Below are 16,324 nucleotides of genomic sequence, written 5' to 3'. Positions count from 1 at the left end.
TAAATTTACAATATAACTATCCACTTTTTTTTCGTTATACGATATTATTATTGTAGAATAGTGTTACCAACCGACTACATATATAATCAATGTTACAAAAACAATAATTAAGTACTACTAAGATTTGAAATAAAATTACTAGTAGTATAATTACGAAAATGTATAATAACAACTTTAAAACAAACTATAATTTATAGTTTGTGTCTAATAATATGGCAGGGTACTGTATTATGTTTAAATATGTTTTTAATTAATTACTGTACTTAAATCTTTTGTGTTAAGTAAATAAATAAATAAAATTTCAATCAAATGAAGTTTTCAATTTTTATTTATCAAATTAGTAAAAACGTAATTGATTTTTTTTCAGATACCCTTATATTTTTGGTGAGATTTTTTGTCAACTTAGGGGGTTGTTTGCTGAAATGTCAGCAAATGCGACTGTTCTTACTATAACAGCATTCACAGCAGAACGTTACGTGGCTATTTGTCATCCATTTATGGCTCAAAGTATGTCAAAGTTGTCTAGAGCTGTTAAATTGATCATTGGCATATGGCTGGTGGCAGTGTTGTTTGCTATACCACAAGTAAATAACAAAATTAAGATAATATTTTAATTATTTTATCAAAACTATTTATTTATATGTATAAACTACTATTGTAATAATTTGAAAATTATGTTTATATTAAAATAACAATCCATACGTTTTTGGGTAATATATACTATACAAATTTTGATTAAAATGATATTAATAAAATTGTTTTTGATTTAATTTACAAAAAATCGGTAAATAAAGTATACTACATATTACTAAAATTAATTTTAAATAATATTTAAAAATTTTTATATCATTACAATAAATTATTTATCTATACAGTATATTTATTGTACATATCAACATACCAAATACAAACATATTATTTTTTGTCTAAAATAATTTTTATTATTGTGTAATTTGTAGTTATAAAAGAATTTGGATTGACTAAGTTTGGTTGGATAAACTATACAAGTGTAATGTTTAGATACATAAATTCATATTTCTCGTCTCTTCTAATGACGTGTGGTTAAAAATGATTTCTACTTTTAAACAATTTCAGCTCTTATAAGGTTTTTCTCTGATATATTTTCTGGCGTTTACACATAGATCAACAGAACGCTCAAATCATATTTGACAAACATCACATCCATACAATTTGTCATCATTTTGTACTGTCTCGTGCATTTTTATATCAGATAATAGTGCAAAAAACTTTGAACAAAAATTACATTTATTCGATCTAAAACCTTTTACGAACTCTTTTATGTATGCTCAATCCAACAGAAACGCAAAAAAATGTTAAGAAATATTCATATTATATTATATAATCAAAATTTATTACTTGTGGCTAATATTATTTAAAACTAAAATTATATTAAAAATACTAATTTGAAATTAAAAAATATTGAAAATATTTAATTCAAAAAGACAGAAAAAATTACTAAAAAAAAAACACAATATTATTTTTATCATATACATTATAATTATTTTGATAATGCCTTACTGATAAATTTAACTAAATATTAACTCAAAAATTTAGCTTAAGCTTACAAACACTGCAATAAATATGGTACAATATTACTTTATGGTATATTTTCAGAATTCTTATGTAACCTTTTTTTTATTGTAGGCTCTACAGTTCACCGTATCGTCATGGGATGATTCGCCAGAAATGGCTCAGTGTAACATTCGTGAAATTTTTTTGATGGACTCCAATTTAAGTCTATCCACAGTATCGTTTACACTGTCTACGCTGTTGTTTTTTGTATTACCTATGACTGTAATTACAGTGCTCTATGCACTAATCGGTTTAAGGTTACGACGATCTGATCGATTAAAAAGAACAGTGACCATACGATCGACTACTGGCGAAAAGAAAATATCATCACCTGAATACAGGGCAAATTCATCTTCAAAGGTACTCAAAATGTTAGGTATGTAAACATTTTTTTTTGTATAACTTATTTCTTACACTAGAAAATCTGAAAAAAAAAATTATATGAAAAAATAGTTTTTAAGATTTAACTTATATTGTATGTGTATAAGTATCCTAATTAATTTACCAAATTACTTACATTAAAGCTTCAAACTCAAATTATTCAAAAAAATTACTAAATATATATATATATATTTACAATACAACAAATCAAAATTATCTAACTAAAATCATATAATTGTATTAAATCATAAACATACAATATTAAATATTAAAATTAAAAATAGTTAAGTCTAAAGTAACATTATTCTTTATTTGTGCAACTGTATACATTTTTGTATGATAAATTTTCTTTACTATAAGAATTTCTATTACATTATTTGGAGTGTAGTCTTATAAACTTAACCACGTTCCGGTAGACTTAAAACAAAATCTTTGAACCGAAACAACTGACTTTGTTGTAGATATTAAACTAAACTACCATATCGTATTGAAACAAAATGAATATAATAAAAAAAAAAGTAATCACTCAACTTTTTGACAGAAATACAATATTTTTCATTTAATTATAAACTTTTCTTTATTAAATTGCGATTTATAGATATTATCAGATTATCTTTTTTATTTTACTATACTGGTTAAATGATTAAAAAATTAATAATAAAAACCAAAATATCTTTAAATTATATGAACTATACTATTCATAAAAATAAATCTTTCTACTGAATTTCAACTAAATTTATTAATATATTTGAATATTGATATTTGACATTAATATAATGAAAAAATGTTCTAGTATTTATTACTATTAAAGTTCAAAAATTTACCAAACCATGTGACAAAGCCGTACAGTTAAGTGTTATCAAAGCAATCGCATTACATTTTTAGAAGAAACTTCTTATAATTTTTAGAATCTAAAAATTTATTTTCAAATGAGATCAATCAGTGCAGATTTTAATGTCAACTACATTATTAATGTGTATAATTTATACAATAGCAGTAATGGAATATTTATCATACATTTTATACACAGAGTGAGTAATACGCTATTGAAAATAAAATAGTTAGGGGTTTCTATTGTTCATAACAATTGATTAGTTTTCTTAATTTTAAAAAATCCTATATACTATAGGTTAGAAGGGCAGAAGTTTTATTATTTGAAACTCAGTATCCTAATGATTGATATTAAGATGATTTGGTTCTATTAAGGAGTAAAACATCTTCTATGGTTTTTAAATATTTAATATAATAATATTACCTTATTGTAGCATAACTATATTTTATTAAAACTATATAATTTTATTCGCACACAATGATAAACATATAATTTTATAAAAACTCATTTTTCTTTAGTATTGCAAAAAATAAAAAAAGTTTTTACGTTTTTTGTAGCCCATTAAGGGCTATAACGTCCTCCCCTGAAGAAGAGGGTTTTTAACGATGGATACTTCAAGATGGATGGTTAGTCCGTCGCCGGAGATAGGGGATGACACCCCTTTTACTAAATAGTTCTCTCGCTCAATCCGTCCGTGACTGAGTCTCAAACCCAAGACAGTGCGCATCAAGCACTGCCGCTAGGCTACACCATTCTCAATTGTTATTATTATTGTATACTATTAAACAATTATAAAAATGATTAAGTTAATGCGATCTATATTTAAATAAAACATTTAAGAAACTATTTGAATAAATTTATTGATTTTTCCTTCAATCACATTGTCAAAATCTATACTAGAGCTGAAAATCAAGCTAAGAAAAATAAAAATAAAAGTAACAGTAATTTAAAATTATTAATATTAGTCAATTATATTGACTTTATCAAAGAAGATAATCAAACCATGAAACGAAAACCACAATTGCGCCCTAAAAATATTAGGTAAGACATAGAAACAAAACAGTAGTCGATATTTTATCGACATTAATCTTATGACAATTTTTTCTATTGGAAAAAGTCATTTAAAACAACGATTTTACATACTAAAAAATTATTTTTCCCATATTTTAAATGTATACAGGGTGGCCCACCACTCACTGACAACTTAAATAACTTTTGATCCAGTTAATATTTTTAGTTGATTTTTTTTTTAAATAATAGTTATACGTTAGGTCTATAGCTATATCTCAATAATTAATTTTTTTACATTTTATTAAAAATATTAATTATTTTTAAATTTTAAATAAAATGTAAAAAAAAAATCTAAGATAGCTATTTTGTAGAGTAGAATTTAAGAAAAATTTTAGTAAAAAAATATCTTATTAATATTCAATAGTAAATATTCTGTAGTGTTTTGAAGTTTGTGAAAATTTGAATTTTCATGTATTATTTTACGGTATTAAACATTGATATACGTATTGAGAAAAAGACAGAAGAAAATCCTATCTTTTCATGATTACTGTGTATACATATGATGATAATGTGTAACATTACAAACTTGGCATTAATATCTTGATAAGAAATTAGATAAGGCAATTATTACTTATCACTCTCATTCAAAAGTATATTGAAAAGATANAAAAAAAAAAATCAGCTAAAAATATTAACTGGATCAAAAGTTATTTAAGTTGTCAGTGAGTGGTGGGCCACCCTGTATATTAAATAAACATATAAAATAATCAATATTTTAATAATATTGAAATATGATTATCAAATAATAATAAAATTACAAAATTGACTTAGTTGATTTCAACTAGCTATCGTCCAATGAAGTTCTAGACAGGTTTCAGGAAAAACTTAATTTCTGAAATATGATAATATTACCTTCGTTACATTTCAAGTTAACTAGGCTCTACATTAGTTCAGAAACGTTATCCAAAATTGTCCCTAATTAATATAATGATTACTTTAAATAGTTTTAATTATAACTAATATTACTAATTGATAGTATAATAAATAATTGTTCTATTTATGCAATTAATCTTAATTTTTACTATAAGCGATGTAATACTGTGAATTTCAATTTGGTTGATCTGTGAGATATTAACCAAAAAATTTTTAGGTGGATAATTATATTTATAAACTATTTATATACATACAAGTGAACAAGTTAAGGTCCTGTTTAATGTTTTAAAAAAAATATTGTAAACCAATTATTAATCTAAAATAATTATAATTATTCATAATTTTGTCAAATTCGGTCAATATTTTTCAAAACTTTAAAAAAGTTTTGAAATTATGTTAATGTAACAACTAAATTAGAGCTTCCCTATAACTATATATATTATATTATATATTTATATATATATAGTTATATTGTTAAACCGAGTTATACCCTTTTTGAATATTTGTTCAAACTATGAATCATAAACATACTATATTAGAGTATATTAAAACTTAACTTGAAAAATATTTTGTTTCGTATATTTCTCATAAAATCCTAGAATAATTAAAGATTTTTTTTCAGTCGCTGTCGTGGTTGCGTTTTTTATTTGTTGGGCACCATTTCATGCTCAACGACTGATAGCCATATTTGGAGTTAGTCAAGCATCAACTGGAGATATTGGGGAAGAATTCCTTCATCAGCTATATGGAATCTCCACGTATATATCAGGCGTTTTATATTACATGTCGACTACTATAAATCCCATTCTTTACCATATCATGTCACTCAAGTTTAGGGCTGCTTTCAAGGTATGTACAAACATATTACCATATTTTGCTTACATTTTCAATTGCAATTTTATTTTTAAACTTTCAAATAAATAAAAAAAATTAATTTTTATTTTTAACAATAAATACTCAATAGGTAAGTAATTTAATCTTAATTTAAGTGTCAACTTTAACCCAAAGAATTATACATTTTATATATTATTATTTATTTAATACATGTTAAATTACTTTAACAATTTATTAATTTATGATTTTTAATTTTCTTTGAAATTATAAATTTTTAGATTAATAATAAATTTAAATTAAATACTTTATATTTAGAAATATTTTTAGCTTAGGTTTACAGGATTACTTATTGAATAATCGATGAGATAATTGATAATAATTTACGAAAATTGATGATCAAAAAAAGGGGTTCTTTAAAAAATTTTTCTTCGTCTTTATAAGCTTTCAACAAGCTTATAATATAAAATATTCGTATGTCACATCACCGCTTGACCAAATTATCGATTATCAAATGGTATTCAATTCAAAGTTGTTGTAAATATTAATATTTCTGATGAAAAACTACTAAAGTTAGAAATAAAAAGAATTTTTGAATGACTTATGTTGTCAATATACGTAGATTTTGCTCCTTAATATTGAAATTCACCCTAACAATAACATTATTTAATAAAATTTCAACCTATTATTATTATTTTTTTTGATTCATACGAAATGTGTTAACAGAGAAACAGTGTTTTTTATTTTGTACCCATAGGAAACGGTGCTACGGTGTTGTGGCAGTGGATGGACCGATCATCAGCGGAGTCTGCGTCGGCGGAGCAGCTCGACTACTACCACCGGGCCAGGAGGTGGCCGTCCAAAGTACAGGCGGGTGTCAATCGGGCAGGCTACAATCAGCCTGAATGACAACGGGCACTGGTGTTGGCGTTGGTGGAGCGTAATTGGTAAAAAACCAAATAATTTGCCATCTCCATCTCAACCTATTGTTCCAATAGCATTGAGTGATTGGACAATGATAAGCAACAGTAGTCTTAAAGACGTGGATGGCAACGACCTTCGAGATGAATTGGTTGGATACGCAATTGTTGCAGCTTCGGACAGTTGTTCAAAGAAGAGCTTTAGCATTAATTAAACATTTTTACAGTTTAATTGGAAAAAGGTCCCTATTTTTATACGCTCGTAGTAATTGGATATCCATTGATTACTTATGATTAAAGGTTGAACAATGTGTATAGCTTTTAATACGGTATGATTGTAACGCAATGTTTAATGAAAAACAACATTAAATTGCGCTGCATTTATGGTATAATATCTCACATAACCATTATGAGGTATTAAAATATGTTCCTTATCAAAAGGCTTAAAAGAACCTATAATTAGGAAATAAAAAATTATAAAGTCTAATTAAAATGTATTAAATTTGTTTGTATCTATAGTTTACCTTCAAATTTTACTTAATAAATAATAGTATGATGTATTAAATGTCATACGTACTATACACTTTTTTGTTGAATTTCTGATATTCCAATTTCAAAAAGCGTAACAAACCCATTTTTTTTTTAAAAATAGTGTTTTCAAATTTTATGCCACTACTGAAATTATTCAAGACAAATTATTGTATATTCTATATAGGTTTTATCTAATTTCAACATAAATAGTTATATTAAAAATAATAACATAATTANTGACATTGACAATGCTGTAATCCAATTAACTTCCAATATTCAAAACTCAATAACTGTTTCTTCTTCCCCCTCTAAATATCCTAACAAATCCAACAACATCCCAATAGTTCTAAAAGAAATGCTAGCAAAAAAAAGGAGAGCCAGAGCGAGATGGCAATCAACTCGTCACCCTGCCGACAAAAATGCACTCAACATTATTTCAAACAAACTAAAAAAAGAATTCTACAAAATCAACACAGAACGATACGAAAATAATATCATCAAACTCCAAACATCTAACTGCTCTCTCTGGCGTAAAACAAAAAGTATATTAAAACATAGAGAACTAATACCGCCAATAAAACTAAACATCAACCAATTAGCAGTATCTGACATAGACAAATCTAATTCATTTGCTGAATACCTATATGAAGTATTTAAACTCAACAACATAAACCCCTCTGCCAACCATATAAACAAAATCAACAAATCACTAGATAGCCCCCTACCAATGACACTGCCCCCCAAACACTTTTCTCCAAATGAAGTTAAATATGCAATTGGCAAACTAAAGAACGGTAAAGCTCCAGGTTACGACCTTATAACAAATAACATCTTAAGACAACTAACCAGCAAATCTATTCTAAACATAGTCCATATCTTCAATGCCATGCTCAGACTTTCTCATTTCCCCCCACTTTGGAAACTATCAACAATCATAGTAGTGCCGAAACCAGGTAAACCTAAAAATTTAACTTCTTCTTACCGTCCAATCAGCCTCCTCCCTACCTTGGGAAAACTATTTGAAAAACTACTATTAAAACGTCTTCAAAATATTTCAGAAATAAAAAACATCATCCCCCACTCTCAATTCGGATTCCGTGCAAACCACTCTACAATACACCCACANGTGCAAATCACTCTACAATACACCCACTCCATCGTATCACCGATGCTATCTCCTCATCTCTTGAACAAAAAAAATACTGTTCAGGTGTCTTTTTAGACATAGCCCAAGCTTTCGATAAGGTATGGCACGAAGGGTCACTCCACAAGCTAAAATCAAACTTCTCAACACCATACTACTTAATATTAAAATCTTACCTAGACCAACGTTCTTTCTAAGTAAATATAAACAACACATTTTCTAACCATTTCACTATAAACGCCGGAGTTCCCCAAGGCAGTGACCTATCCCCCCTTTTATACTTAATATACACAGCTGATATACCTACATCTAACTTCACAATCTTAAATACTTTTGCTGACGATACAAGCCTATTAGCATCAGACGCTGATCCCTTAATAACAAATTTCAAACTCCAACACCACCTCAATCTTTTAGAAAAATGGTTTACCGAATGGAAAATTAAAGTAAATACAACCAAATCAAACCACATCACCTTTTCTCTTCGACCAGACATCTGTCCACCAGTCAAACTCTACAACACTTTACTTCCCCAAAATAATAAAGTAAAATACTTAGGCCTCATTTTTGACAAACGACTAACTTGGAAAGACCATATAACTGTAAAAAGAAAACAATTAAACACCCGACTCCATCTACTTCGCCCTCTCTTACGTTCCAAACTTAATCTAAAGCTAAAAACACTCATCTATAAAACTCTTCTCTTTCCACTATGGTTTTATGGTATTCAAATCTGGGGCTGTGCCGCTCCATCCAACATCCAAAAAATCCAATCCTTTCAATCCATTTGCCTACGAACACTCACCAATTCCCCTTGGTACGTCCCTAATAAAACTCTCCATTCAGATCTTCAAATTAGTTATGTTAACAATATTGCCAAAACTGCTTGCCTAAAACTTCATAACAAATTAAACTCTCACCCAAACCCTAATATTCAATACCTCTATTCAAAACACATCCCCGACAATCCGCCAAGAAGATTAAAAAGAAAATGGTGTAGAGACCTCTTTTAAAAAAAAAAAAAAAAAATGAAATCAAAAAACAAAATTCGAAGTAGGTAGTTCCATTGGGTGCCCCCCTACTGCATGCTATTCAAGTCATATTGTAATTTTTTTTTCACTACTGTTAACCCATTTACGGTTGTGCATATATTTTGTATAGATGTAAATTTTATAAAGTTATTTGAATAAAAAAAATTAAAAAAAAATAATAAAATATTAAAAATTGAATTTTAAAGGCAAAAGTATTCTCAGAATTATCATAAAGATGATGCTAACATAAGGAAATTTAGTTTTACCCTTCATATATTACTTCTTCACATAATTATATTCATTTTATATAGTATATTTCCTCGAGAGAAGACTTATTAACAAAGGAGTACTTGTTAAGGTTACAAAAAATGTTTTCCCCTTTTGCATAATATTAACCAAAGAAAACTAACGCTACTAAATAAATCATCAAACGAATGTAAAATTTAAACAAAGTTTTTAGTATTTAGAAAGAAAAACATTCCTTTCGTACTCTATTCAATTAAATTTTAGTTTTGTTATTATTTTATTAAATTATGTACTATCTATAGGTGTTCATAGCAAACCGTGTTCAATAAAAAGTAACAATACCAATTGGTCTTATGACTCTTGGATTTTGTTTGTCGACTTCACTTTCATTTTTTTGCTAGTTTATGATTCACTTTTAAGTGTCCCACTATTAGTGTTGTTAATCACAGAAAATTATCCCTTTTTATGGTATATCCATCCTGTTCTCACAAGAAACCGAAAAAGGTCCACCATAACAGAGCTCTGTACTGTGGTAAGTCTATATACATTATTGTGCACCTAGTGTCATAGAGATTCCTGAATGGTCAATTTCATCTTTTGGTATAACCCGTTAACAAGTCTCTTTCACTTGGAGGGCTATTCGTTGTTGGCAATCAAGTTTGCTTATGCTTACCATTCGCAAAAATTGGAAAATACTGATTGTATAATCAATGGTGTGCGTTACCATCCCAACTGCAAGACTAGATCCGCAGGATTATCCTTCCCAAAGTCCTTAAGAATCGCTTACGGTAATTAATACAATAAAGAATTAATAAAAAAATTTATTTTAAATAAATACATTTAATATATTAGTTAAAAGTTAAATAATTTCAACATTTTTTAATGTTTCATAACAAGTGTACAAATTTTTAAAATTAAAATGTATTGTTCTATTCAAGTTTTTGTATTTATCAAGAAATTTCTTAATTTTATCTATATAATAAGGTATTAAATACCACAATAGTAATTAAAAATCATGTAATTTCAGTGATAAGTTAGTAAAAACTATATATCTTTAAATTGAAATAATATTTTTGTAAATGATGTAATTTACATTGTAACATATGTAACCCAAAACACATATTTTAAATGTATAATAATGGAAAAGTTGACGACTTTATAAAGACCTCACCATATCGAGTTGAGTTCAATATTTAATAAGATTGATAAGTGTAAACAATATAAAATTTTGATCTGTTTTCAATAAGAACAAATTTCTTGAAATTATGATTGTTTTTTCTATTAACAATTCCATACTGTATTAATATAAATTATTACGATTATCTCAGAAAAGTATGCGACTTACAAATAGACTATTTACATACTATTTATATTCAAATATTCTATAATCATTATTCCAAAAATCACAATTGTAAACAATGAATTTTAAAAATTCAATAAGGGTTATTGAATTTTTTTCTCTTGTGTTTAATTCTAATAAGTAAGCATTTTAAATGGAACATTTATTTTAATTCCATAAACACTGTCAAATACAAATGGTAATCTATAATATAATAAGATAAGCTAGATTTTTTTGTCATGCAATTTTATTATTTACAATTAATTAACAACAGTATATCCATATTTTAAATATTTAATACTTAAAAGTATTAAAAAATAACTTGAAATACATTAACAAGAAATATTAACATTTAAGATTTAAAAATTTAATGACTTAATCTTTTATAAGATTCAATAATTAGATTTTAACAATTATTAAGTATTAAAAAAATTATGTCTAAGTTAACAATTATTCAACAAATACAAATACTTCTTTAAATATTGATGTATGAATTAATCAAAACGAAGTTCTTAATTTTTGGTTTTTGAGTCAAGATAATATTTTAAGGAATTCAATAAAGTTCATGTTGAAAATTAAAAATTTTATAATTAAATAAGTATAGGATTACCTTAACTACATAAATTAAAAAAAATTACCAACAGTTAATATATTGAAATTCTTTTTTGTCTATTATTGTAATTAATCCACCTCAATGTAACAATACATTTATGAATTTTTATTTTTAAGCAATTATAAAGAAAAAATTCAACAAATATTTTCTTAAATCAGTCTACATTAACCTTGGTAAAAATAGTTAATATCTGTTCAACACCAACCAAATGTACCAAAGATTTAAATAATTATTGATCTCTTGATCAAACTACTATTATTTTCTTTTAAGGTAACCGTGATTGTGCAGTAGACATTACTTTTGAAGCTTTCATTTTAGCAACTGATGTAACCAAGTCATCCATCTTTATAGGTCGTAAACTTGAACTGGTCTCTAAAGATGATTGAGAGACTGGAAGACTTGCACTGTAAAATTAATTTACTATAATATGTTTTGTAAAAAAAAAAATTTAAATACCTTTTTTTTAAATCTTCAGCTTTAATTAAATCTCTTATACGTAATAAGGATGCAATGCGACAAAGTTCTTGTAGATCTGAGCCTGAGAATCCACTAGTGTTAATAGCTAATTTATGTAAGTCCACATCTCTATCGCATTCCTCTGAACTTAAAACTAAAGAAAGTATTTCTTTTCTTTGTTGTTCATCCTTCAAATAATTTTAAATTATATTAAAATTAAGCATTATAATTAAACTCTAACAAATTCATTAAAAACATATATATGCTCTTGTAGATACTATCAAATTTATACAAATGTTAAATCATTAGATTAATACATTTTGTGAATTATAAAAGAATTTAACTAACTAGTTTAATTGGAATGTTATAAGATAACTCTATTTAGGGAACAATATATATATTTTTAGGATAGAAAAACATAGTTTAACTATTAGCAGGAACGTCGTAAAAAAAACATGGTTCAAAAAATGAGAAATGCTTAGTTTAATTTATAGATTTCTATAAAAGCTTCTTTTAAACAAGATATTTAGAATGTGAGAATCATATTTATATGTTAGAAATTGAGTTGGATACACAGAGAAAGTGTAAATAATTAATTGTACCTAGAAGTTCACATTTGAAAAAAATCAATAAAAAATAACTTAATAAAAATATTTTTTCTTATATATAAAATTAAAAATGTAAATGTAAACATTATTGTTTCCAGTTATAATAGACACCACTTACTCAGATAGCATTCTAAATGCTTCAAATGTACTTATGATTTTTTCAACATAACTAAATTAATCTAAATGCATTTATTAGAATTATATTTTTAATATTTTCTAATACAATGTAAGTTAAATTAACCAACACTCTTTTTTCTAGCACTCATTATTACTCATCGTTGTCAAGATATAAAAAATAGTTTAAGAAATTAATGGTGAAAACTTATTAATATGAATCTAACGCAGCAATAGTTGAAAATGTACATAACATATTAAAATAGATCTGACTATTCAATGTAAACAATTAACATAATATGAACAAACACATATTATAAATTTTCATTCAATTTTATCAGTAACCAACAACTAGCCCACAAGTATGTTACCATTTGTTGTTTTAAATATGGGTATAAAGCAGAAATGTGTTGTATTAGAATTAAATAAAAAACTGGAAATTATTAAAATGATCAAGGTAAGGTATATGTCCTACAAATATTGTTCAGATTTATAATGTTGGAAGGACCATTGTTTGTGACGTAAAACATGTTGCGAAAAAATTTATCAACATATATCACAAATGCAAAGTACTAATGGAAATGTAAAATTCATAAAACCATAAAGCCAATAAAATATAAGGATCTTGATAGAGATTCAAAGAGACAAAAACAATGATTAATTACTTAGTTTAAATTTAATTTGTTTTATATTTAAATTATATTAGTACGAATATTTTTCATTTTGATATTTGTAGCTTAGAAAATCAATTTGTTATTTTGTAAAATATCTATTAACTGTCAATTTGATTAACCATCACAAAATTTGTCCCAATAGTGTTGGTTAATTGAGTTTCTACTGTATAAAAATAAGATATTATTATTTTTATAATATACTACTAAAAATTATCATATCAAAAATAACAATATAAATTAAAATTTCAATGATCCACCCCATAGACCAGTCATTTTTTCAATTAGGTAATTTTCTTATTTACAAGATTATTAAATAATTGTATTTTCACTAAAAAAAAAATTAAGTTGTTACCCCTATAAGATAAAAAAGATGAATTTAAAAAATTATTAATTACTGGTAAATCAAGAAATATATGGCACTAAAAAATACCAAAAATTATTTTTGTAAGACAAATCGAATGACTAATGATAAGAGAATTGCCTTGTATTATAACATTACTTGTTATAATACACTACATATCATAGTGGCTAATATAGCTTTTAAGAAATAGCCTTTTTTAAATTTTTTACTTACTGGCAAAGAGATTTCAAAAGTGGCTGGCATCCGCCTAAGTATAGCTGGGTCTAAATCCCTAGGTCTATTTGTAGCTCCCATAACTATTACTGTGCAATCAGGATCTGTAGATAAACCATCCCACAACATCATAAATTGTGCTTTCATCATAGCTGTTGCTTCGTGGTCATTTTGAGTTCTTGATCTAAGAAATGAGTCTAAAATACACAAAAATAAACATTTTTTTATTTCTGAAAAAATTTAACCTTCCTTTTTCTCCACAACAAAATGATTGATGGTAAAAATTTGTTCAAATGTTTTTCATAATAAATTTTTGTAATTGAAATATATAGTTTTTCTTTTAGTAATTATCTTGTTAAAAAATTTATCAATAATATCTATTATATTAATATTATTTTACTTATGCAAGAATTTATTATCTTGCCGTCATTTAAAAGGCAAAATTTTCCATGCTCTAAATGTTTACTTAAGCTTTTTTAACATATTCTATTCAAATATAAATCACTTATACTAAATTATAAGTACAAACTAGAGATCAGAAAGAGTCTTCGCTCCAAACATTTGTTTGAGTCTCCTAAAAATGAAGAGATAAAATGTATTTTTATAAAGAAATATTTTTTAAAAGGGGCGAAATTACATAATAGACATTCTATTTAAATTTTGCCTATGTTAATCATTAATGAATATTAAATATAAAAAAATTATTAATTAAAAAATGTGAAAATCATACATCAGAAATATTATTTAAGTTTTACACTTAATAAAAAGACCTTAAATTTAAGTGAAAATAGATGAATGTAAAGGAAGTATGTTGTTTAAAAAGAGCAGAATTAAGAATAATTAGTAGTTTTATAGTTAAATATAATCATTAAAAATAAGGAAATTAGGGATTCAATATAACTGTTTGTACTAAAAAATTCTAAATCAAATAGAAGGAGACTTTGATTTGAATATCAGTCTACAAGCATAATTTTTTCTTAGTTTATAAGTGGCAATAAATTATGTAAATTTAAATGCTTAAAAAATAAATTTAATTTATTCATACCAATTTCATCAATAAATATTATACATGGTTGAAGCTTTTGTGCTAAACTAAAGACAGCTCCTGCTAATTTTTGACTTTCTCCGTACCATTTATCAGTCAACAATGAAACATCTAAATACAAGAAATTCATACCAGCATCACGAGCAGTAGCTTTTGCAATCATAGTTTTGCCACAACCTGGAGGTCCATAAAGTAAAACGCCTAGAAAATAAAAATTGTTTAGAAATAATTTATTTTAATAATCTAAAATATTACCTTTCGGTGGTTTAGTTAACACAGAATTTCTTAGCAATTCTTTACGTTGAACAGGAAATATCACAGTTTCTTTAATTTCATCTATTACTTGACCAAGACCAGCTATGTTATTCCATGACACATTAATATCGTTTGGATTCACAAGATGACTAGCAATCATCAACTCGTGATCTGTTAACTGAAAATTTTGATTACCAGGATTTAACAACACTCAAATTTAAAGAGTGCAAAGAGAAAAAAAGCATCCCAAATTTCTATCATACTTGATAATATCTAGTATTAATCAAAAATAATTTCAAAGACTTTTCTCAGTTATTATTTTAAGGACTTAATCTCTTTTCAAATTATGTAATGATAAAAAAAAAAATTACAACAATGGGTACTTTATAATAATGAATATTTGGTCTAAAATTTATTTTACGACTTATAAGAATGCTCCCTTGCTTAAATTTTCCTACTTTAAGCTATCAATTAAAAAAATATTTAATAATCAATAACCTACACACTTACATTTTTTACTTCCAAACCGAGCTTTTTAAATTTTATGAATGCCTAGAACATAATAAAAGTATAACTCAATTCAACAAAAAATTACTTGATTGTCTTTTATTTGTTACCGTTTGCTTAGATTTTTTTTTCTGTAGATTAGTTGGATCCAGCTGCCCTATTAACCATTTGGTACCAAAATATGCACAAGTAGACAATAAAGTCATACGAATAACTATAGAAATGAACTCACTTCTATTTAATTCCATAATTTCACAATTATAACTCAAAAATGTTTAATAATTGTTCATTAATAATTACTAAAGGATAGTTTACTAAACGGAGTATTAATAATAATACTACTTAGTATTGTGAACATAAATTCACGTCAGAACTTAACAAACAATATGATACTATACACTACAAAAATTTAACTGACATACACAAACCTAAAAATTTTATTCTCATTTTAAAAACGGGCAGTTTTTTATGTCTTTATAAAGATTATACTCTAGTTATCACTTAATAACCTACAATAGTGGTTATTCCACCATAAACAGAATAAAATTTTTTGTACATCCTGGACACACTGTGTACAAGTTCAATTTTAAGGTTAACTTAATATGCAAAAAATAATTATTATTGGTAAAAATAAAATTAAATACTTAAATTTCACAAATTTTAAATTGCTGCAATAAGAGGTCATT

The 16,324-nt window shown here is 25.8% G+C and overlaps 2 protein-coding genes across 7 annotated transcripts in view; one reads left to right on the top strand and one right to left on the bottom strand.

The window, feature by feature from the left end:
* Positions 1–7,262, top strand: part of LOC126901206 (pyrokinin-1 receptor-like) — a 44,374-nt gene extending 37,112 nt beyond the window's left edge. For 5 of the 6 annotated variants that reach the window (XM_050677541.1, XM_050677542.1, XM_050677544.1 and 2 more), the window contains 4 exons: positions 368–584; positions 1,666–1,969; positions 5,373–5,599; positions 6,339–7,262. In XM_050677541.1, coding sequence (XP_050533498.1) covers positions 368–584; positions 1,666–1,969; positions 5,373–5,599; positions 6,339–6,716 — 1,126 coding nt within the window. In that variant the 3' untranslated portion in view covers positions 6,717–7,262. Of the gene's footprint in view, positions 1–367; positions 585–1,665; positions 1,970–5,372; positions 5,600–6,315 lie in introns of all 6 variants that reach the window. The other variant, XM_050677546.1, reaches the window with a different exon arrangement.
* Positions 7,263–10,260: 2,998 nt separating this feature from the next.
* Positions 10,261–16,115, bottom strand: LOC126901212 (outer mitochondrial transmembrane helix translocase). The gene is made up of 7 exons (XM_050677554.1): positions 15,749–16,115; positions 15,642–15,683; positions 15,132–15,309; positions 14,877–15,077; positions 13,832–14,028; positions 11,862–12,049; positions 10,261–11,809 (listed from the first exon to the last, which is right to left on the bottom strand). Exons 1-7 carry the CDS (start codon positions 15,884–15,886, stop codon positions 11,671–11,673), a joined length of 1,083 nt encoding a protein of 360 aa, XP_050533511.1. The 5' UTR covers positions 15,887–16,115; the 3' UTR covers positions 10,261–11,670.
* Positions 16,116–16,324: the final 209 nt, after the last annotated feature.

The sequence above is a fragment of the Daktulosphaira vitifoliae genome, unplaced genomic scaffold (genome assembly GCF_025091365.1).
Source record: "Daktulosphaira vitifoliae isolate Bord-2020 unplaced genomic scaffold, ASM2509136v1 Scaffold_3, whole genome shotgun sequence".
Taxonomy (NCBI): Eukaryota; Metazoa; Arthropoda; class Insecta; order Hemiptera; family Phylloxeridae; genus Daktulosphaira; species Daktulosphaira vitifoliae.
The sequence above is the reverse complement of the archived record's forward strand: the minus strand, read 5'-3'. Positions and strand labels throughout refer to the sequence as shown.